Source organism: Leptodactylus fuscus, chromosome 8 (assembly GCF_031893055.1).
Source record: "Leptodactylus fuscus isolate aLepFus1 chromosome 8, aLepFus1.hap2, whole genome shotgun sequence".
NCBI lineage: Eukaryota > Metazoa > Chordata > Amphibia > Anura > Leptodactylidae > Leptodactylus > Leptodactylus fuscus.
This window is the reverse complement of record NC_134272.1, coordinates 64,787,171-64,809,773: the sequence shown is the minus strand read 5'-3', so window position 1 is coordinate 64,809,773 and position 22,603 is coordinate 64,787,171. Positions and strand designations below refer to the sequence as shown.

The 22,603-nt window shown below is 43.3% G+C and overlaps 4 protein-coding genes across 5 annotated transcripts in view; 1 reads left to right on the top strand and 3 right to left on the bottom strand.

Moving 5' to 3' along the window:
• The window catches only part of LOC142216244 (UDP-glucuronosyltransferase 1-2-like), a 35,250-nt gene extending 23,829 nt beyond the window's left edge, over positions 1-11,421 (bottom strand). Inside the window, exon 1 of one of the 2 annotated variants that reach the window (XM_075283925.1) lies at positions 10,558-11,421. In XM_075283925.1, coding sequence (XP_075140026.1) covers positions 10,558-11,421 — 864 coding nt within the window. Of the gene's footprint in view, positions 1-3,184; positions 4,029-10,557 lie in introns of those variants that run through there. The other variant, XM_075283929.1, reaches the window with a different exon arrangement.
• Positions 1-22,603, top strand: part of SH3BP4 (SH3 domain binding protein 4) — a 111,252-nt gene that overhangs the window by 88,432 nt on the left and 217 nt on the right. The gene's annotated exons all lie outside the window — the stretch shown is intronic.
• LOC142216798 (UDP-glucuronosyltransferase 1A1-like) lies at positions 540-1,567 on the bottom strand. The gene is made up of 2 exons (XM_075284827.1): positions 672-1,567; positions 540-551 (listed from the first exon to the last, which is right to left on the bottom strand). The coding sequence occupies exons 1-2, from the start codon at positions 1,527-1,529 to the stop codon at positions 540-542; spliced, it is 870 nt and encodes a 289-aa protein (XP_075140928.1). The 5' UTR covers positions 1,530-1,567.
• LOC142217256 (UDP-glucuronosyltransferase 1A1-like) lies at positions 14,222-15,152 on the bottom strand. The gene is made up of 2 exons (XM_075285451.1): positions 14,289-15,152; positions 14,222-14,236 (listed from the first exon to the last, which is right to left on the bottom strand). The coding sequence occupies exons 1-2, from the start codon at positions 15,150-15,152 to the stop codon at positions 14,222-14,224; spliced, it is 879 nt and encodes a 292-aa protein (XP_075141552.1).

Below are 22,603 nucleotides of genomic sequence, written 5' to 3'. Positions count from 1 at the left end.
ATAGTTTGCAGTACCTCCTGGTGGGTAAGGTAGAGGTGGGCCTAGACAGGAGTGGGGTTCAAGGAGTAGTAAATATTGGTGCTTACCTGATGGACTAATCCAATAGGTACTGGCCTAATGTTTCACCGTGTGGGGTCCACAAAAGAGCACTATATACTTTGTGGGGACTAATAAAGGGGCATTATACTGCATAGGAGTCCATAAAGGGAGCAATGTACTGTGAGCGGTCCAGTAAAGAGGGCATTATACCATGTAAAGGCCAGTAAAGTGGGTGTTATACTGTGTGGGGGGCAATAGAGAGACATTATACTGTGTAGCGCAGTTCCTGTGTAAAATATGAAGTGGTGAAGACTAGGGAGTCTGGAATTTTACAGGACAGGATAGCTCAGCATGCTGCACAAATTCTGTATAGGTAGAGTAGGGGCAGAAAGTCTGCAGAGATTTCCTCTTCTGTGAAAAGCTCTGCAGAATTAATCGAGATGCATTTCCGCAGCGCTTTTTGGCTCTGGCTCATTACATGGGGCCTTAGCCTTGAAATTTTAAGCTTTTCCCTAGTTAACGCAATTTTAAAACAACCAAAACATCCAGAAACCTCTATCCAATACAAATAGCACAATACAAGCAGAACAAGCAAAACAGCATGTAACAGAATTGCTGAAATTTTTTTCTACCTTGTCAAGAAGCTTCTTGTTGGCACAGTTGATGCCTCCGATAAAAATCATATTTGGCATAATAGGTCTAGGGAAATCAAAGATAAAGTCACCTCTCAAAAGCAGGATGGAAGCACGACTGAAGAGGTCCAAAATTGTGACATCCCTCCGCAGAAACTCTGAAGCTACACGAACAAATGGCGCATAAAATATTTTAGATGCAATAGGTTGAATGGAGGCTAGTAGGAAGTTTACAAGTCTCTGTTTGAAGGTCATATGGTCAGTATAGGTAGTGAACATTCTGGGCACATAGGAAGGAGGACTCAGGACCTGAGCCGCATCCAGATCCACTGAAAACAGAACCCCACGCATGAAAAATACGGAAGGAATGGCTAAGTGTTCACCAATTATTTCTCCACATGGAAACATAGGATCACTCAACAGGGCATCAAAGTGACTCTTCTCCAAATACTTGATGAGCGTTTCATTCTTCAGAAGGTTCTCACAACTAGATATAATAAGGTTGGACATATTTACCATTCCCTGATATGTCATCTGTATATTCTCTAGAATTGTCCTACGTTCAAACATATCATAAGAGAATTTCTTTATGAGTGACTCCATAAGCTCTTTGCTGTATGTTGCTTGGAGAGTTATCACAGTGTACTGGTCTAGGTTCTTCATATGAAAGTTGACGTCCGGGACAAATATAACAATTTGGTGACCTTTTTCAGATAACTTGTCCACTAAACCGCGCATACTAAGCCAGTGGCTTCCATCATGTGGGATCACAAGCAACTTTCCACCTTCAGTAAATTGTATCGAAATGAAAAATAAAAGACTTCTCGTGACGATTCCGAAGAATAAGCGAGTATTCATGGTGACAACCACTGCACAGCCAGTAATGAAAATAATAATCTTCCCAGTGTCAGCCTAGTTAGAAGGTCCAAGGTTTAATCTGTCCATTTATATCACTGTGTTCTTTTCAGAACATACAAACAGACCTTTGTTTCTAAATAAAGTATTTATAGGATTGAAAAAACTGTTTCTCAATATTTGGCAGTGATATCAACTGGTGATATTAAACATTAAATGAGAAGATAAAATGACTGCCGATGTACTATTATAACGTGGAGGAGGCATGATGGCAACAAACCATGGGGACACTGTATGTAGTATAAAACTAGTTACTTAAAGGGAGAATAAAGTATGCACTGGCCAGAAAGTCGAGCCAGCCATTGTCTGTTTCTGGATCTGCAACTAGTAACCTAACACAGGAGCCTTGTCTCTTGGTCCCCACAAACACATCTCCTACTTGTATAACATTGCCTTGCCAAGCAAGCAACAATATGGCACACTAACCACTGTCTCAATACTGCCTGACATCACCCCTCTTCCTCAGAGCAAAAATGGATGTAGCAGTACTAAGTGTGCATGAGGAAATTTGGACTTATCAGAGCTGAGTGTGGGGGGAGGTGGAGAGTGTGCAGGTAGCAAAGCCGAGTGCGGGGGAGACTATGAAGCTGGCAGAGCTATGTGTATGTAACAGGTGCGTGAAGGAAAAACAAGCAGAACAGAGGCAGTATATAGTTGAAAAGCATAATATATAGGTGTATATTTCATTACATTTCTCAATTTTTTCCCCCTTTCTACCATGTTTGTCTATATATAGGTGTAGAGTCAAAGTCATTAAAGGGATTCTACCATTAAAACCCTTTTTTTTTTTGGAGATAAGACATCGGAATAGCCTTTAGAAAGGCTATTCGTCTCTTACCTTTAGATGTGATCTCCGCTGCGCCGTTCCTTAGAAATACCGTTTTTTACCGGTATGCAAATTATTTCTCTCGCAGCGATGGGGGCGGGCATTTTTGCTGACCTAAGCCAGTACAGGGCAAGCTGTCCTGGACTGGCTTAGCGCCACCGTCTCGGCAGCCCGGCACAGGAAGCAAGCGGTGGATTGGGGAGGCCCTGTGGACGCAGCGCTGCTCCAGCGGCCTCCCCTCACGCTTAGCAGAGAGCAGGTCCTCTCCCTGCCTGCTCTCTGCCTGCTAATGCCGCCCCATCTGCCCCGCCCCCTCCTCCCGGGGAGGGAAGGGGGGGCGGCTTTCTGTCGTCCGCCTCAGGCCGCAAAAAAGCTAGGTTCACCCCTGCCTCTTAGGCAGCCATCAGTCAAAGATGGAACGGATCAGCAGACTGACTGTAAGAAACATTGGTGACTGGTTAGTCTACATTCACATCAGTGCTGCTTTCCATTGGTCTGCCCCATTATAGCAGCACAACAACAGTAATAATAGATGCTTAAAATTACAGACACCAATAGAGCCCCAAAAAATCCTGTTGTCTAAGATGGCAGGTGTTGGGTGCAGTGTAAAACACTACTGCAATCTATTGAAGAAAAAAAATGAAAATGGATAGCGTCTGAAATTATGACTTCATAGATAAGTATTACATGACCTCCTATGTATATTTTACTGCAGGATACAGAACTTGGAGAATTTCTTACATTCTACCAGTCATTGTGGAAAGCTACTCACCTTGTCTAATCTCTGCTTCCGATCACAACTATGTCCTCCAATAAACACCATATTTGGCATGAACGGTTTAGCAGACTCCAAAACGTAGTCATATTTATAGAGAAAAATCTCAGCCCGGGAAAAGAGATCAAATAACTTGACATCTTTATGTAAGAATTGTGAGGCCAGTTTCGTATATTCCTTTTCAATTTGCTGACATGCTATTTTTTCTATGAACTGAAGAAGCAGACTCTTCAGACGCTCCAAAAGACTGTGTATATTATTAATATTGGCGTAATTCACATCTGGACACCTTGTGGCCCTGTTGCCCCAACCACAAGGTAATGTTGGCAAAAAATAAATAGACGGTAGATGGAGTTGTTCTGCAAGGATAGGACCGCAAGGAAAGAATGGATCCATTATGGCGGCATCAAAAACACTTCTTTGCAAATAATGGATCAACATTTTATCATCTAGTAGATGTAAACAAGTACGGGAAAGGACGGATGCTGCGTAAATCATCCTTCTGGATTCTGTACTGATATCACTCAGCAGACTGCTCAATTGAAAATCATCAGACATAGGTTCCATATGTATGTTTAGTCCAGACTCCAAAAATGGAGCAGAGTACATTTTTACTGTGACCCCTTCGGAGGATTCCATGATCAGGTGGTTCCTGGGTATAACCAGCACTACATTGTGTCCTCTGTGTTGTAACTTCTCCACCATGCTATGCATGTCCAACCAGGTATCAGGATCCTGGGCAATTACTAGTAAATTCCCACACTCAGCCCCGACAGGGAAGCTCAGTACCATAAGGATCCAAAGACCCACAATAGATGAGAAAATGTGCGCCATGTCTAGGAGCTCAGCAATCCCAACTAACCTTCTGCTGAGAATCAATGCTAAATGCTTCCTTACAAGTTTCGTTTCCAAAAAGTAAATAAAACTATTCAATGTTCTTTATGTACTTTAGTGACTCAAACATAGAACACTCCCATGTCTAACAAAAGCTGTCTCGTTTCAGATAGCATAAGATAAATTCTCCCAGGTCAATATTAAATCCATAAATACATTACTGTACTTAAAGCAGCAACAGTTTAATATGAAATTGACTTGTTTTATGTCTATATGTGCGGAGGGAAAACTTAGAGAGTGCAAATATTTTGTGTGGCTTTTGTGTTAACTTTAATTTAAAGGGATTCTACCATTAAAACCTCTTTTTTGTGGATAAGATGTTGGAATAGCCTTTAGAAAGGCTATTTGTCTCTTACCTTTAGATGTGATCTCCGCCGCGCCGTTCCTTAGAAATACCGTTTTTTACCAGTATGTAAATTAGTTCTCTAGCAGCGATGGGGGCATCCCCACTGCTGCTCGAGAACAGGATCCTGCGACGCCTCTATCTTCGGCTGGATCCTCCCCTTCTCTGTCGTCTTCCTCCTTCATCACCTCCGACGCCTGCGCAGTTGGCTCTGCAAATGAGACACTATTAGAGCCGACTGCGCATGCCAGCTGGCGGCCATTTTTGGGAGGCCGCTCTTACTCTTGTAGTTCAATGCAGGAGCGGCCTCCCAAAAACGGCCTCCAGCCGGAATACACGCTCGGCTCTGCTGGTGTCTCACTGGCAGAGCCATCTGCGCAGGCGTTGGAGGTGATGAAGGAGGAAGACGACAGAGAAGGGGAGGATCCAACCGATGATCACCTCCGACGCCTGCGCAGTTGGCTCTGCAAATGAGACACTATTAGAGCCGACTGCGCATGCCAGCTGGCGGCCATTTTTGGGAGGCCGCTCTTACTCTTGTAGTTCAATGCAGGAGCGGCCTCCCAAAAACGGCCTCCGGCCGGAATACACGCTCGGCTCTGCTGGTGTCTCACTGGCAGAGCCATCTGCGCAGGCGTCGGAGGTGATGAAGGAGGAAGACGACAGAGAAGGGGAGGATCCAACCGATGATAGAGGCATCACAGGATCATGTTCTCGAGCCTGCCCCCATCGCTGTGAGAGAACTAATTTGCATACCGGTAAAAACTGGTATTTTTAAGGAACGGCACGGCGGAGATCACATCTGAAGGTAAGAGATGAATAGCCTTTCTAAAGGCTATTCCGACGTCCTATCCACAAAAAAAGAGGTTTTAATGGAAGAATCCCTTTAAGGCTTTGAGTTAACTTTAATAAAGTTATGTAACCCGTAATGGAGGGCACAGATGATTGGAGGGCATAGACAATTTTTTAGATAAGGAGGTATCAGGATTTTTTAGATAAGGAGAACTCCTGGGAACAAGGAAGCACATGAACAATCAGTGGTTATGGCGACAGAGAGAAAGAGCTGTGAGAAAGCAGTGGCAACCTTACAGTTTCTTTGTAGCATGCAGGAGTTGTGAAGACTTATTGAATCACCTCCATCTTAGGCTGTAATTGTTAATGTCCATTGCTCTCATCTAGAGATGAGCGAACACTAAAATGTTCGAGGTTCGAAATTCGATTCGAACAGCCGCTCACTGTTCGAGTGTTCGAATGGGTTTCGAACCCCATTATAGTCTATGGGGAACATAAACTCGTTAAGGGGGAAACCCAAATTCGTGTCTGGAGGGTCACCAAGTCCACTATGACACCCCAGGAAATGATACCAACACCCTGGAATGACACTGGGACAGCAGGGGAAGCATGTCTGGGGGCATAAAAGTCACTTTATTTCATGGAAATCCCTGTCAGTTTGCGATTTTCGCAAGCTAACTTTTCCCCATAGAAATGCATTGGCCAGTGCTGATTGGCCAGAGTACGGAACTCGACCAATCAGCGCTGGCTCTGCTGGAGGAGGCGGAGTCTAAGATCGCTCCACACCAGTCTCCATTCAGGTCCGACCTTAGACTCCGCCTCCTCCGGCAGAGCCAGCGCTGATTGGCCGAAGGCTGGCCAATGCATTCCTATGCGAATGCAGAGACTTAGCAGTGCTGAGTCAGTTTTGCTCAACTACACATCTGATGCACACTCGGCACTGCTACATCAGATGTAGCAATCTGATGTAGCAGAGCCGAGGGTGCACTAGAACCCCTGTGCAAACTCAGTTCACGCTAATAGAATGCATTGGCCAGCGCTGATTGGCCAATGCATTCTATTAGCCCGATGAAGTAGAGCTGAATGTGTGTGCTAAGCACACTCATTCAGCACTGCTTCATCACGCCAATACAATGCATTAGCCAGTGCTGATTGGCCAGAGTACGGAATTCGGCCAATCAGCGCTGGCCAATGCATTCTATTAGCCCGATGAAGTAGAGCTGAATGTGTGTGCTAAGCACACACATTCAGCACTGCTTCATCACGCCAATACAATGCATTAGCCAGTGCTGATTGGCCAGAGTACGGAATTCGGCCAATCAGCGCTGGCCAATGCATTCTATTAGCCCGATGAAGTAGAGCTGAATGTGTGTGCTAAGCACACACATTCAGCACTGCTTCATCACGCCAATACAATGCATTAGCCAGTGCTGATTGGCCAGAGTACGGAATTCGGCCAATCAGCGCTGGCTCTGCTGGAGGAGGCGGAGTCTAAGGTCGGACCTGAATGGAGACTGGTGTGGAGCGATCTTAGACTCCGCCTCCTCCAGCAGAGCCAGCGCTGATTGGCCGAATTCCGTACTCTGGCCAATCAGCGCTGGCCAATGCATTCTATTAGCCCGATGAAGTAGAGCTGAATGTGTGTGCTAAGCACACACATTCAGCACTGCTTCATCACGCCAATACAATGCATTAGCCAGTGCTGATTGGCCAGAGTACGGAATTCGGCCAATCAGCGCTGGCCAATGCATTCTATTAGCCCGATGAAGCAGAGCTGAATGTGTGTGCTAAGCACACACATTCAGCACTGCTTCATCACGCCAATACAATGCATTAGCCAGTGCTGATTGGCCAGAGTACGGAATTCGGCCAACCAGCGCTGGCCAATGCATTCTATTAGCCTGATGAAGCAGAGCTGAATGTGTGTGCTAAGCACACACATTCAGCACTGCTTCATCACGCCAATACAATGCATTAGCCAGTGCTGATTGGCCAGAGTACGGAATTCGGCCAATCAGCGGTGGCTCTGCTGGAGGAGGCGGAGTCTAAGATCGCTCCACACCAGTCTCCATTCAGGTCCGACCTTAGACTCCGCCTCCTCCAGCAGAGCCACCGCTGATTGGCCGAATTCCGTACTCTGGCCAATCAGCACTGGCTAATGCATTGTATTGGCGTGATGAAGCAGTGCTGAATGTGTGTGCTTAGCACACACATTCAGCTCTACTTCATCGGGCTAATAGAATGCATTGGCCAGCGCTGATTGGCCAGAGTACGGAATTCGGCCAATCAGCGCTGGCTCTGCTGGAGGAGGCGGAGTCTAAGATCGCTCCACACCAGTCTCCATTCAGGTCCGACCTTAGACTCCGCCTCCTCCAGCAGAGCCAGCGCTGATTGGCCAGAGTACGGAATTCGGCCAATCAGCACTGGCTAATGCATTGTATTGGCGTGATGAAGCAGTGCTGAATGTGTGTGCTTAGCACACACATTCAGCTCTACTTCATCGGGCTAATAGAATGCATTGGCCAGCGCTGATTGGCTGAATTCCGTACTCTGGCCAATCAGCACTGGCTAATGCATTGTATTGGCGTGATGAAGCAGTGCTGAATGTGTGTGCTTAGCACACACATTCAGCTCTACTTCATCGGGCTAATAGAATGCATTGGCCAGCGCTGATTGGCCGAATTCCGTACTCTGGCCAATCAGCACTGGCTAATGCATTGTATTGGCGTGATGAAGCAGTGCTGAATGTGTGTGCTTAGCACACACATTCAGCTCTACTTCATCGGGCTAATAGAATGCATTGGCCAATCAGCGCTGGCCAATGCATTCTATTAGCGTGAACTGAGTTTGCACAGGGGTTCTAGTGCACCCTCGGCTCTGCTACATCAGATTGCTACATCTGATGTAGCAGTGCCGAGTGTGCATCAGATGTGTAGTTGAGCAAAACTGACTCAGCACTGCTAAGTCTCTGCATTCGCATAGGAATGCATTGGCCAGCCTTCGGCCAATCAGCGCTGGCTCTGCCGGAGGAGGCGGAGTCTAAGGTCGGACCTGAATGGAGACTGGTGTGGAGCGATCTTAGACTCCGCCTCCTCCAGCAGAGCCAGCGCTGATTGGTCGAGTTCCGTACTCTGGCCAATCAGCGCTGGCCAATGCATTCTATTAGCCCGATGAAGTAGAGCTGAATGTGTGTGCTTAGCACACACATTCAGCTCTACTTCATCAGGCTAATAGAATACATTGGCCAATCAGCGCTGGCCAATGCATTCTATTAGCTTGATGAAGCAGAGTGTGCACAAGGGTTCAAGCGCACCCTCGGCTCTGATGTAGCAGAGCTGAGGGTGCACAAGGGTTCAAGTGCACCCTCGGCTCTCCTACATCAGAGCCGAGGGTGCGCTTGAACCCTTGTGCAGCCTCGGCTCTGCTACATCAGAGCCGAGGGTGCGCTTGAACCCTTGTGCACACTCTGCTTCATCAAGCTAATAGAATGCATTGGTCAGCGCTGATTGGCCAGAGTACGGAATTCGGCCAATCAGCGCTGGCCAATGCATCCCTATGGGAAAAAAGTTTATCTCACAAAAATCACAATTACACACCCGATAGAGCCCCAAAAAGTTATTTTTAATAACATTCCCCCCTAAATAAAGGTTATCCCTAGCTATCCCTGCCTGTACAGCTATCCCTGTCTCATAGTCACAAAGTTCACATTCTCATATGACCCGGATTTGAAATCCACTATTCGTCTAAAATGGAGGTCACCTGATTTCGGCAGCCAATGACTTTTTCCAATTTTTTTCAATGCCCCCGGTGTCGTAGTTCCTGTCCCACCTCCCCTGCGCTGTTATTGGTGCAAAAAAGGCGCCAGGGAAGGTGGGAGGGGAATCGAATTTTGGCGCACTTTACCACGCGGTGTTCGATTCGATTCGAACATATCGAACACCCTGATATCCGATCGAACATGTGTTCGATAGAACACTGTTCGCTCATCTCTACTCTCATCCATCATAGGATGTCCATTCTCATTGACTCTAATATAAACAATTTGACAGACATCATCTTATGTCATGGTTTTTTACTTTTGTAACAAAATAAAAGGTTCTGGAATTTTTCTATGGTCAGAAAAGTTAAAAACATGACAGAATAACGCTTCTGTTATGTTTTGTTTTTTTACACTAGAGTGAATGCAGATAAATACCTGACAAAAGGGGGCTCAGTCTGCACCTGTCATTAAATGTCTGATACTCTAATCCTGTGACAGATGAGAGTAACAAATAATAAGTGTGAACCTTCCCTTAGTCTGCACTCCACTGTGGAGTCAGAAATAGTAAGACGTGTTGCAAAAGCGGGAACACCTTTTTGGAGAGGAAAATTAGTGCCAAAGGATAACCTGGTATACCAACAACAAATAAAGAGCAGAACTGACAGGGAGTATGAGTTATTCCTTTGCAGTATACTGTAGTTTCACAGCCCATAGTCATTACTTGCATATGCACTCTAGAGGAGTCAAGGTTAGAAGACTGTGCAAGTCAGCATGCCAAACTTTAAGGACTACTGTCTAAAGACTTTTCCAAGACCTGTCATTGAATCTTCATTAACCCTTAAGACTACCCTGTCAATCACAATAGTGGTTAGCCACTGCTCACACCTCTGTTGCATGATCGCCATGGTACTGGTATTCTAGTCAGTTGGGGCACCAAGTTCCTGCTTGGGATTCTGTGCCACTAGATTAAGGACCCCTCCATGACCCACAGTGGCACTTAGGTGGTGATAGACAGGTGTCTAGGTGTAGACAGACTTTGGGGGGAAAATTCCTGCAGCACTCAAAGTCCTTTGCCCTGGTCAAGGAGCTGATACCACTACAGGCTTTACAAGTTGCCGTTCACATGAAAAAATACACCAATAAAGTAAAGGTTCCAGAATAAAGATGTGTTCTGTGTCTGCAAGAGGGTCATTCACGTTATAGGTGCAGAGCTCCCATATTCCTATCACCACCACTATAGAATGGACAGGGCTGCTCCTCTGCACCTATTACCTTGAATAGGAGCAGAACTTCCTCCGACCTCGTCTGCAGAGGCAGACACAATAAGAATTATTAGTTATTGCTATAACTTGCTCCTGCTTCGATATAGATTTTCCATTCCATTTGTGCTATGCTCTCTTTCTAATACTCTTTCCCTATTGTTGGTTTACAGCTGCCCATATAGACCATTCACTAATCATAAAACTAAAAAATACAAACCAATAGAAAATGAAGACTTGATAATCCCTAATAACTAACACTGTGCATATATTCTATATATTCTAGACACAGATACATTATATCAAAGAATTAAATCTGTACCTTATTAAGTAGCTTCTTCTGATGACAATTGACTCCTCCTATCGTGATCATATTGGGCATAAGAGGTCTTGGAAAGTCAATAGTAAAATCCAATCTGACTAGCCAAATGGATGCATGGCCAAGAATTTCCTGCAAATTTACATCTCTCCCAAGAAATTCTGTGGCTAGCTGCTGGTAGGGAGAGAAAAGTATATTGCAGAGAAAATGTGAAGTTAGCTCATAGAAGATATTCTTCACACGCTGAGGAAAACTCATACGATCTGTGAAGCCGGACAGCATTCTTGGTACATAGGATAGTGGTACTGGGCACTTAGACGCTTTAGCATCTAGATGGCACGGTAAGGCATGCAAGAAAAAAACAGAGGGCACAGAAAGGTGCTCAGCCAGTATCTGACCACATGGTAGCATTGGATCTGTAAAGAGAACATCAACATTCATCGCCTCTAAGGACTGTATTAGCTGAGGATTGTTCAACATTCGAGCACAGCTGTCTAACATAAAGCCTGCACTTTCTTTCAGATGTCTTTGGGTTATTAAGAACTTCTCCAGCATAGGTCTTTCAGTAAAGAGTTCATATGTGAAAGAAAATAAATTGTCATTTAGTTGCTGAAGTGTGTAAGATACTGGATAGTTCTTTACTTCATAGTGTTCAGATGTCTTAAGATGCCAGTTAACATCTGGTACAAGAACGACACCTCGATGTCCTTTCTGCGTCAATATATCCACCACAGGACGCATACTAAGCCAATGGCTTCCATCGACGGGCACCACTAGAAACGTCCCAGCGTCAACAAGTGCTACATGTCCAGAGGTTAATAATACAATGCCAGTAGTGAGGAATAAGGAGAGTTGCATTGGAGCCATGTCCACGTCCTTGCTCTGTATCTCTGCAGAATAAAACTTTTGGCCAAGTGCTTTATACTTTTGCACTTTAATATGTAACAGTTTGCATTTCATCACAAAGCCATAAACCAGGCCAACGCAGGGTAAGCCTCTATATTTACACTGGTTGTAAAGGTCACAAAACCTGGACCTAATAGTAGTGAATTATTTTTCTAGTAGCTTTCTATAGAATTGTGGCAGTCTATACCCTGATCAGTACAGATATATAATCCTAGGCAAGAATAAAGGCTTTTGTATACTGATTATTCATATATGGATTTTAGGATAGTGTTTCAGGTAAGAACTTGTTCTGATGTCCAATATACCGTATAATGCTAAGTCGCGAGAAGTACTTCTCTTGCCTTTTACAACCATAAAAATGTATAAAACTAACTCTGCTTTGTAAATATTAATATTAGTTGTGTCACTGAAGTCCAAAATTCTCAAATTCAAATTAAGGTGTAACTTTAATTTTTTTTGTAGATTGTGAGCCCCATATATACTTTTTTCCTATCAATATGTCTTTGCAGTATGGGAGGAAATCCATGCAAACACGGGGAGAACATACAAACTCCTTGCAGATGTTGTTCCTGGCAGGATTCGAACCCAGGACTCCAGCACTGCTAACCACTGAGCCACCGTGTTGCTCCTAAGGTGTAAATTCTATTTTATTTTATTCTTTTGCTATTGTGTCGGGGGTGGGAGAGGTGAAAATCTTTTGTGATATACTTTATTAACCTATCTAACTTCCTTTTAATAGAGAACAGGCAGTTCAATAGGAGCACCGGAGATAGCTGAAATACAGCACTCAGCTACCTCCGGTGCTCCCACTGAAGTGAATAGGAGTGCTTTATACCAACTGTTACACCCACATTCAGCCTGACCGTGGTCAAACTAAATGTGCAGTGAGGGAAAGATCCTCCTGTTCTCGATACGTTGGATAACCCCTTTAAGGGATAAAGGAATAATTTATATTCATAGTGGTGAACTTGTATGTGGAATAAATTTATATTCCCTCACACAGGTAAAGAGATTACATTTTTAACTGTAAGAGTCTGTTTAGTTGTCCGTTCAATGTCTTAGATGTGAGTTATGGTGGAGGAGGTGCCAGTGTGAACATAGAGCCTGGAAGACCCTGATGCTGAAGTGATCATGTGCGCCGTAACACTGGACAATTGCACTGCAACACTGATACGAGCAGTGGTGTAACTACCAGGGTAGCAGGGGTAGCGGCTGCCACAGGGCCCGGGACGTTAGGGGCCCAGCGACAGCCGCTACAGCTGCGTTTTTTTTTTTACCTGTTACTGGCTGGAGTTACTCCAGCCAGTAATGGGCCCTATTTACTTACCAATCCTGGCAGGGGCTGGGATCGGTACGTGACGCCACGGGCCCCACAAACATCGTTATTATACTGGGGGGTCTTTTCAAACCCCCGAGTATAATAATCGGAGGTCCAGGAAAGGTAAGAGAACATTAAAAAAAAGTGTTACTTACCTTTCCACGCTTTGAGCAGGTTCGGGCCTACTTCTGCACGCTCCCTGGCGTCACATGACGTGTCACGGGACATGTCACGGGACGCAGGTATTTATGAGGAGAAAGAAGGACTGGAGGACAGAATGTATGACTTGCTTTCAGAAGGACCATGATCCAAAAGTTCTCATCTTAATATCACTGATGAATAAAATTTGGTGTGCTGACCTGAAATGTAGTTGCCACTTGTGACTAGTGGGCTGGGATAGTCTAACTGCAAAAGAGGGCAACTTGCAAAAAGTGCAGAGGTTAGAGAAAAGTTGGCTATCTGAGGTCTACAGTGTGACCTGTGATGTAGAGGACTAAACAGCAGTGTAGTAAAAAGGTTCATTTGGTAAAGGAATAGAATGAGAAGTAGCAGTAGAAGTTACTCATAAGTTACAAATAGAATATTCTGTTGTATAGTAGTACTGTGAATTATTAACTGCAACAAGTTCTGGAAAGTTTTGTGAAATAAACACACTTTTGTAAGTGGTCATTGAACCCCCTGTAAAGTCAACAGTGACCTGATACAGAGAACACCCATATCCATCAGACCCAATGACCAAGAAGTTCAAGCACACTTTTATATCTAAACTGCAGCAATAGGAAATTGGCAAACAGGGGTCACCAGACCCCCATAACCTCCCAATACATAAGAATTACACTCATTTATACAAACATATAAAGACATTACTCACAAACACACAAACCCATTTAATACATACGGTATGTACAAACTTAGCATACACATAACACATACACATGTATATACAGTATATGCACACACATGCACACATATATGCACACACATGCCTACACGTGCCATACACACGTGCCTCTCATACAGATAGTCGATGCCATTATAACCAAAGGACAGAGTCTGATTCCTTTCTAAGCTACTTTCTGCATATTCTGCACTTCTCCCTCACCTGACTGATATGAAAAAACTTCTACCTCTATCAAGTTATAAAAGTCAGCAAAAAGTACTAACTTGTAGCATACTGCTTTGCAGGCAGAAAAGGGAAGGTTTTCATCAAGTTCAAGAGGCCAAATACTAAAAACCTGCATCCTCAGATACTAACCTCCATAATTTTCTAACTGCACCTGGGGCAAGCAGGGGCATGCAGAGGGTATATTCACATGCAGGTCCAGGAGCTTCAGGGGGCTCAAAAGATGTCATATCCCAATATGAAGACCCCAGTACTATGAATGATACTCTATAGTTGGATGGCCTGGTACAGATTTTGAATTGTGGCATAGGAGCTTCATGTTACACCTCATAAAGCTACAAAATAAAAAAAACAATAAAAAATTGTATCAAAGAATATAATCCACACCTGATTTAGATGTTTCTTCTGACCACAATTGATTCCTCCTATGGAGACCATGTTGGGCATCACTGGTCTTGGGAAATCGAAGGCAAAGTCCATTCTCATCAGCCAAATGGACGCATGGCCAAGAATTTCCTGCAAATTTACATCTCTCCCAAGAAACTCTGTGGCCAGCTGCTGGTAGGGAGAGTAAACTTGATCACATATAAAATGTGTAGTAAGTTCATAGAAGAGATTCATCACACGCTCAGGAAAACTCATACGATCTGTCATACTGGACAGTAACCTTGGTACATAGGATAATGGCATCGGGCAATGAGAAGCTTTGGCATCTACATGGCACGGTATACCACGCAAGAAAAAAACAGAGGGCACAGAAAGGTGCTCAGCCAGTATCTGACCACATGGGAGTATAGGATCTGTAAAAACGACGTCAAAGGTTATCGCCTCTAAGGACTGTAGTAGCTGAGAATTTTTCAACATTCGAGCACAGCTGTCCAGCATATAGGCTGAATTCTCTTTCAGATGCTTTTGGATTATAAAGAACTTTTCCAGCAAAGGTCTGTCAATGAAGACTTCATATGAGAAAGAAGAGAAAAGGTCATTTAGTTGCTGAAATGTGTAAGATACTGGGTAAATCTTTACTTCATAGCCTTCAGATGTCTTAAGATGCCAGTTAACATCTGGTACAAGGACGACAGCCCGATGTCCTTTCTGTGTCAATGTATCCACCACAGGACGCATACTAAGCCAATGGCTGCCATCTACGGGCACCACAAGAATTGTCCCAGCGTCAACAAGTGCTACATATCCAGAGGTTAATAATAGAATGCCAGTAGTGAGGAATAAAGAGAGTTGAATTGCAGCCATGTCTTCTCTGTATCTTTGTAAAATAAAGCTCTCCTGCAAAAGGCTTTTACACACGTGTACCTTTATGTTACAGCCTGCATCACGTCACATCGCCATAAACTAGGACCCTGTACTGTGAGCTCTGTACCAGAGATCTGCAATCTTTATATTTGAACTGGTTGTAAAGGTCATAGGGTTCTATAGGGCGATAATATACTCTAAACGTATGTCACTGCACATTACATTACTTGGAAGCTCTCAGTTATTTTTCTATAGAATTGAAGCCATCTACACCCTTACCAATAGATATTTAATTCCAGGCAGGAATAAAGGACTTTTGTGTACTATTCAGTCCTAGATTTTAGTATAGCATTTCAGGTAGGAATCTGTGTACAATGCTGTGCCATATCTGGTGATAAGTACTTCTCGTGTACAGTATATAATCCCATAGGGGCTTCTTTTAAATCAACTCCGCTTTGTTTATTCCTGGTAAAGACTATACATTATTATTAGTTTTGTGACATCCACTGATGGCTACAAAAGAGCATATTAAGAAATATAGTGGGTAAGTACTGGATATACCAGGGAAAAAGTAGAACGCGCTCACTCGGACCAATTTAAAAACAATTATTGTAGTTTATTCAGATGACGCGTTTCGGGGTTTACTTGGATTCACACAGGATTCTACCCCTTCATCAGATCAGATATCAGGATGTGTGGACAGGATCTGGCTCCACCACTCTCCCCCAGGAACATATTAAGAAATATAGTTTTGCATGGATGATAAGGAGAAATTATTTTAAATAAGCATGTCTATGGAGGTCTACCTTACTCTGGAGGAGAACCTGATCATATGGTATGGTCCTGTCTTCATATCAGAAATTATTGAATTGAGTATTCACTGCAATTACTGTACATACTCGATTATAAGCCGACCCGAATATAAGCCTAATTTTACCACAAAAAACTGGGAAAACTTATTGACTTGAGTATAAGCTGAGGAGGGGAAATGCAGCAGCTACTGGAAAATTTAAAAAATCAAAATGGAAGGAGTTTCTGGGTGCAGTAGATGCTGGGGAAGGGGAGGGGGTGTTTTGCCCCTTCCCTGAGCTTGAGGACTGTTTTTTTTCCCCCACTTGGAATTCAGCCTGGCTGAATATAGGGTATCTGCAGTGCTCCTATTAACCCCTTCCCGACGGAACAGGAGCACTGCAGATACCCTATATTTAGTAGACCGGGCACAGACACAGGGATACCTAATGTGTATGTATTTCACAGTAATTTTCTACTTTTATATGTATTCTAGGGAAAGGAGGGATTTAGAGCTTTTATTTATTTTATTTTTTTATTATATTTTTTTAAAGCTTCTTTTTTTTTCATTATTTTATGGGAGATTCTATACATTACTATTGCGTCTGGTCAGAGACCCCCCCCCCCAAAAAAAAAAAACAAAAAAAAAAAAAAACAAAAAACTTGACTCGAGTATAAAACTCGGCTTATACTCGAGTTTATACAGTATAATATAATTACAATGCCATAGATCTTTAAATTCAATTATATGTATACTGTGAAAAAAAAATGGATATTTCATGACAAATTGACCAGCATATAAAGGCCTTTAAGGGAGTCTACCACCTCCCCTATGCATCTTCAACTGCTACCACCGCATTACAGGGCACAATACTAACAACACACCTGTTATATACAATGACCCAACGGTTGGCTGCGTTGTCAGCCAGAACAAAATCCTGCTCTAGTGCTTGCCAAATTGATAACAATAAGACTTTATTTGATTAAAAATCCGTCAACACGAAGCAGGTCCCAACAGGCCTCATATTGGTTGCTGTTTAATGAAGTAAAGTCTGATTGTTAATTTATCCATTTGGCAAGTATTGGTGTGGGATTTTGTTCTGGCTGACATCGCAGCCAACCTCTGGTCTCTTGTTAATACATGTCTGGGTTGACCATATGCAGCTTTCAATAGCACCTGCAGCTTTGAATGAGTAATATCTTACGCTTATTCGGAGATCTGAGATCATAGTGCTGGCATTTTTTTTTAACATGCGTGTCCTATGCAAAACAAAGCTACGATAAGCAAGAAAAAATAATAATTAAAATGAATGTATTCACGTCCTCGAGGTCAAAACTGATCCTGTCATCAGGGAGTTAAGTTGCTTTTAATGCTGTGCAGAGGTCAACAGACCATGTCAGTAGTGTTGTAAGTGACAGGGAGGATTTTCTAAGGTCAATTAGACAACTAATATTGATTGATATAATGATTAACTCACTACTCATGCAATGCCATGCTTGTATAACCTAAAACCTAGAATTCAACCTCGTGGTTCACTGGTTCACTAGAGTTTACACGTTAGTGTTCCCAGGTCATATGGGAGCATACGCTCACGTGCATCAGCCCTTATAGACACTAGACTGTTTGTTTGTTTGTTTTAAATTCTTAGTTTATTAGGATTTTCAGAATTTTACAAGTATACAATCGCCATAGTTGGAAGTGAAAAAAAACAGAGACATGTTCTTCAATAAGTAATCAGAAATAAGGATATAACATCATAGCATTCAAACAACATATCGTAACAAGTAGTGAACTGCGTAACCACTGTCTTAACAAGGTCCTAGACAGTCTTCAATAAAAGGATATGTTCATATAACAAGGTTAGGTTCGACATATCAAAATAACAAAAATAATAAAAAGAAAAACAGTAAGAAAGATTAGGGAGGGGTAAAAGAAAAAGTAATGAGAGAAATGTAGGATATACATGTGAAGGGAAGGAAAGGTAATGGTAATAGGAGAGTACGCTCCAGGACGGGAGTTGGGTCACACAGACCTTCGAATCCGACAATCAGTCCGAGGATAGGTTTGTGTTGGTGTGCTCCAACCAGGGTTTCCAGGTACGAAGGAATCTATCGTGCGTTCCATTGGGCCAGCTCAACATTTCCTCAAATCTAGCTACTTGTGATACTTTTGCAGACCATTGTGGGATAGAAGGGAGATCGGGCTGTTGCCAAAATTGGGGAATCAAAGATTTAGCAATTTCAAGTAGATGTGTAGTTAGGTTCTTCCTACTCGGAGAGTAGTCAGGAGAGGGTAAGGACAGGAGAACCATAGAAGGCGTCAAAACAACAGAAGAGTTCGTGATATTGTGAATTTGAGTTTGTATTTGGTCCCAGAAATCACGGATAAGGGGACAAGACCACCAGACATGGAGAAGGGTTCCAGTCTCAGCTTTACAGCGCCAGCATTGGTCAGTATCTGCAAGATTGTGAGAAAATAGCCACGATGGGGATCTGTACCAGCGGGAAAGGACTTTGAAATGCGATTCCTGGAGCTTTACACATTGAGAAAAACCATGTGAATTTTTTAGAATGGAAAATGCCTCTTCATCAGTAAATTTGAGGTCGAGTTCCCTTTCCCACTCAACAAGAAAAGAAGGTTTCTCCGAAGAGGAATTCTCGTTCAGAATTGATTTGCACTCAGCTAGTTTCCTACCAGTTCTGGTGGGGGTCATCACTTTCTGTTCGAATTTAGTTAAGGGCCGAAAAATGGTTTTCCGCTGGGGAACCGATTCCGTACACCATCTAAAATGGTCATAATGGAGGGAGGTTATAGGCGTGTCAGGTAAGTAACTTCTGAGTTGGGAGATAGACAATGGTGAGAAGTTGAAGTCGTAGAGTTCTGAGAATGAAAGATGGTTAAGTTTGGCCCAAAAATCCTCATAGCCCGTTATTGGAGGTGAAAGTAGTCTAGGAGTCAGATGAGCCGGACACAAACGAGAAGGTGGTGGTGCGAGCTTTTTGTTCCATTTTAGCCACATCTCCCCTAGCCCTTTCAGGAGAACATCACAGGTAGGTTTCCTAAGATAATTTGGATTTGGAGTCCATAGGTGAGCGAGGAGGTTATGGCCGTGTTGTAATTCAGCGATCTCTCGAGTCACAGAGTCGCGGGCTGGAGCTGCCAGTGAAAGCCATCTAGAAAGTAAATTTGCTTCATAATATAGTCTAAAGTCCAGTAATTGAATACCGCCTTGGGACTTCTTTTTAATAAGCTGACTGTGTGAGATTCTTGCCGGTTTGTGTCTCCAAAGATAACGCAAGAAGAGAGTCCTAACATTACTTAGGAACTTAGGCAGAAGGGCAATGGGGAGCATCTGAATCTTGTATAACAGTTTGGGCAGAATGTATGTCTGAAGCAAATTACGCCTTCCAAACCAGGAGAGGAATGGTATGTCGAGTCTGTGGAGCTCGGTCTTGAGAGTGTGTAGAAGAGGAGCAAAGTTTTCATCAAATAGATTCTTTAGGTTGCTGGTGAGTTTAATTCCAAGATAGGTGAGGTAGTCTCGTTTCCAAACAAAGGGAGAGGAACTTTGAGCAAGTTTCCTCACAGCCGTCGGAAGAGTTATAACAAGAATTTCGGATTTTGAGATATTAGGCTTGTAGTTCGATATCTGTCCATATTTTTCCATCAGAGACGTCAGTATCGGCAGTTCGGTAAGAGGGTCAGAGGACAGGAACAAGACGTCGTCCGCAAAAGCCACACTATGCAACGTCCTAGTCCTCAGTTGAAAACCAAGGAGCTTTGGGTGGAGACGAACAGCTTGTAACAGTGTTTCAAGTGTAAGAACGAACAATGAAGGGGACAAAGGACAGCCCTGTCTTGTACCGTTTTTTATATTGAATGGTGCCGAAAGAGTGCCATTAACACGCAGACGGGCATGGGGTTCTTTGTAAAGGGAGAAAACCATATTTATGAAAATATTATGGAGTGTAACAATTTGTGAGCATTATCTTTCCCCTCTCTCCCTTTTACAAATCCAGTCTGTTCTTCATTAACAATTTTGGGTATGATAGAGCGAAGGCGTAATGCCAGCAATTTTGCCCAAAATTTAACGTCTAAATTAAGTAAGGATATTGGACGATAGCTGCCGCATTGAAATGTGTCTTTTCCCTCTTTGGCTATCAAGGTAATAAAAGCTTCCTGTGATTGTTTAGGAAAGGATTCACCAGCTAATAAGGCGTTACACAGTGTGGTCAGGTGCGGAAGCAAGACATCCTGGAGTTTCCTGTAATAGAGCATAGTAAACCCATCAGGGCCAGGACTTTTCCCTAGTGGGAAGGATGCTAAGACCTCTTTCATTTCCAAGAGAGAGATTGGAGCAAGTAACATCTCTGAGTCTGCCTGAGATACTTGAGGGAGATGAAGGGATTGAAGAAACTCAGATGTAGCCTGAGCGTGGTCAGAAGTCTCGGCATGAGTAGGTAGATTGTATAATCGCTCATAGAAGTTCCTAAAGGTTTCAGCTATATCTTTTGTTTTTTGGTGAACTTTCCCTGTATCATCCTTTATTGCATTTATATAGGATTTTGCTCTGGCCCTTCTAACTAGTGCTGTCATTAATTTGCCCCCTTTGTCTCCATGGGAGTAAAGTTTCAATTTATAGTAAAGTTGAAACTTAGCCGATTGTCTATCTAAAATACGTTTCAGTTTTTCTCTTAAAGAGGTCAGTTCCTCTAGTAGGGACATAAGTTGTGTGCGCTTATGTGATTTCTCAATAGAGGAAATGCGTGTGAGAAGAGAGTCAATCTCCTCCTGCTTCTTCTTTTTCAGTTGTGATCCTTTAGCAATTAATAAACCGCGTGTAAAGGCTTTGTGGGCTTCTCAAACAGAGCCCATGGAGACGTCAGGGGTCTGATTTATACGGAAAAATTCCGCTAATTTAAGTTTCAGATCATTAATAAATACAGTATCCCCCAGGATTGTGTCATTGAGTTTCCAGTTCCACTCTTTAGGTGTCAGCTCCGATATAACAAAGGTTGTGGAAACTGGCGAATGATCAGATAGTGTAGCACAGTCTATCCTAGATGTTACCAGTGAGCAGAGTAAAGAACTTGAGCACAGTATATAGTCAAGTCTCTGGTGGGATCTATATTTGGGAGAGTAGTGTGTATAATCTTTCGTATTTGGGTTAAGGGAGCGCCAAGAGTCTAGTAGATGATATTCATGAAATGAGTTGTGAAGGGAGCGTAAGGCTATCTGTGAGATGGCCGATTTCCCTGTCGATGAGTCTAGGAGGGGGTTGACTGTCACATTAAAGTCGCCACCGATAATTAACTCGCCAACAGCAAATTGTCTAAGCGTTGATAATGTTTGCCTAATCCAGTGAACTTGGTCATGATTGGGGGCATAAATACAGGCCAGCGTAATCTTTCTGGATGCGATGGATCCCTTCAGGAAGAGAAATCTACCCTCTGCATCTGTTAGCATCTGATTGTATTGGAAGGGGACGTCTCGACCAATTGCAATAGCAACTCCTTTAGATGCTGAAGTTGGGTGGGAGTTAAAGTACCATTGGTCAAATCGTTTCTTAGAAAAGCTTGGTACCCTAGACATTTTGAAGTGCGTTTCTTGTAACATAAGAATATCAGTCTTCAGTTTGGTGACTAACCTCAGTATCCCATGTCTTTTCTGGGGTGTTTGTAAACCATTAGCGTTCAAGGAGGTCACTGTAACCGTCGTCATGTCAGGTTTTGTGGTTCCGGATTGGAGCAGTGGAGGAATGCAGGATCTGGTATCCTCCCGTCCTGGAGGTAAGTGGATGAGTGGGGAGAGAGGTAAAGAGTGAGCAGTAAGGCGAGGGGGGGGGGGGGGGAGAAGGGAGAGTGGATGAAAAGCAGGAGAAATTTAGAGTTTATAGAATGGTTAAGAGAGATAAGATATTCGTTAGTACAATATATATCCACCAATTTCAAAATAAAGAGTTAAACCATATATTGGGGATGTAGGGTAGGGAAAGGGTGGGGAGGGGGGGAAAGGCACAGGGAGCAGGATATATTAGAAAACACCAAGGGCGCAGAGGTATGAACCCCTTTCAGGTGTACCCCCCCTGAGCCCGGGTGTTATCAAGTAAAATATACAATATTAGGAAGGATGTTATAAAAGCTAGTTAGTGGAAGCAAGGGACGGATAGGAAGCGAGTAATGAGAGGTCTGATCGGATGACAGAGCCCCATCCAGCTCTCTTGTAAATATAGAAAAAGTATAAACAAATCACGGCATCGCATGGGCGAAATGTTATTATCATGTGAGCTAAGCAGAACAATAACTTAAAATGCGAGCTAATATAAACTGTAAATGCGTCAAAAAGTAATTACTAACGTATAAGGAAAACTGAGAAGGCTCTAGAAAAGCAATACATAGTTGCAATATCATGAACCAAGGTGTTGCTCTAACACAATATCTTGAGGAAGATAGAAAAGGGCACCGAACCCAGGAACTGTTCTTTCAGGAAACAACAGAACGAGAGCGAGGTATGGGCTTTCTTCCCCTGTGGGATTTGCTCCTTTCTCCCAGAAGCCAGGGTCTTTCGTCAGTAATGTCCGGTAAGTCTGGGAAGTCCGGGAGAGGTGGCGTGGGCAGCCAAGGCGGGATATCGAGTGGTTCCATCCGTAGGTGAGCCCAGA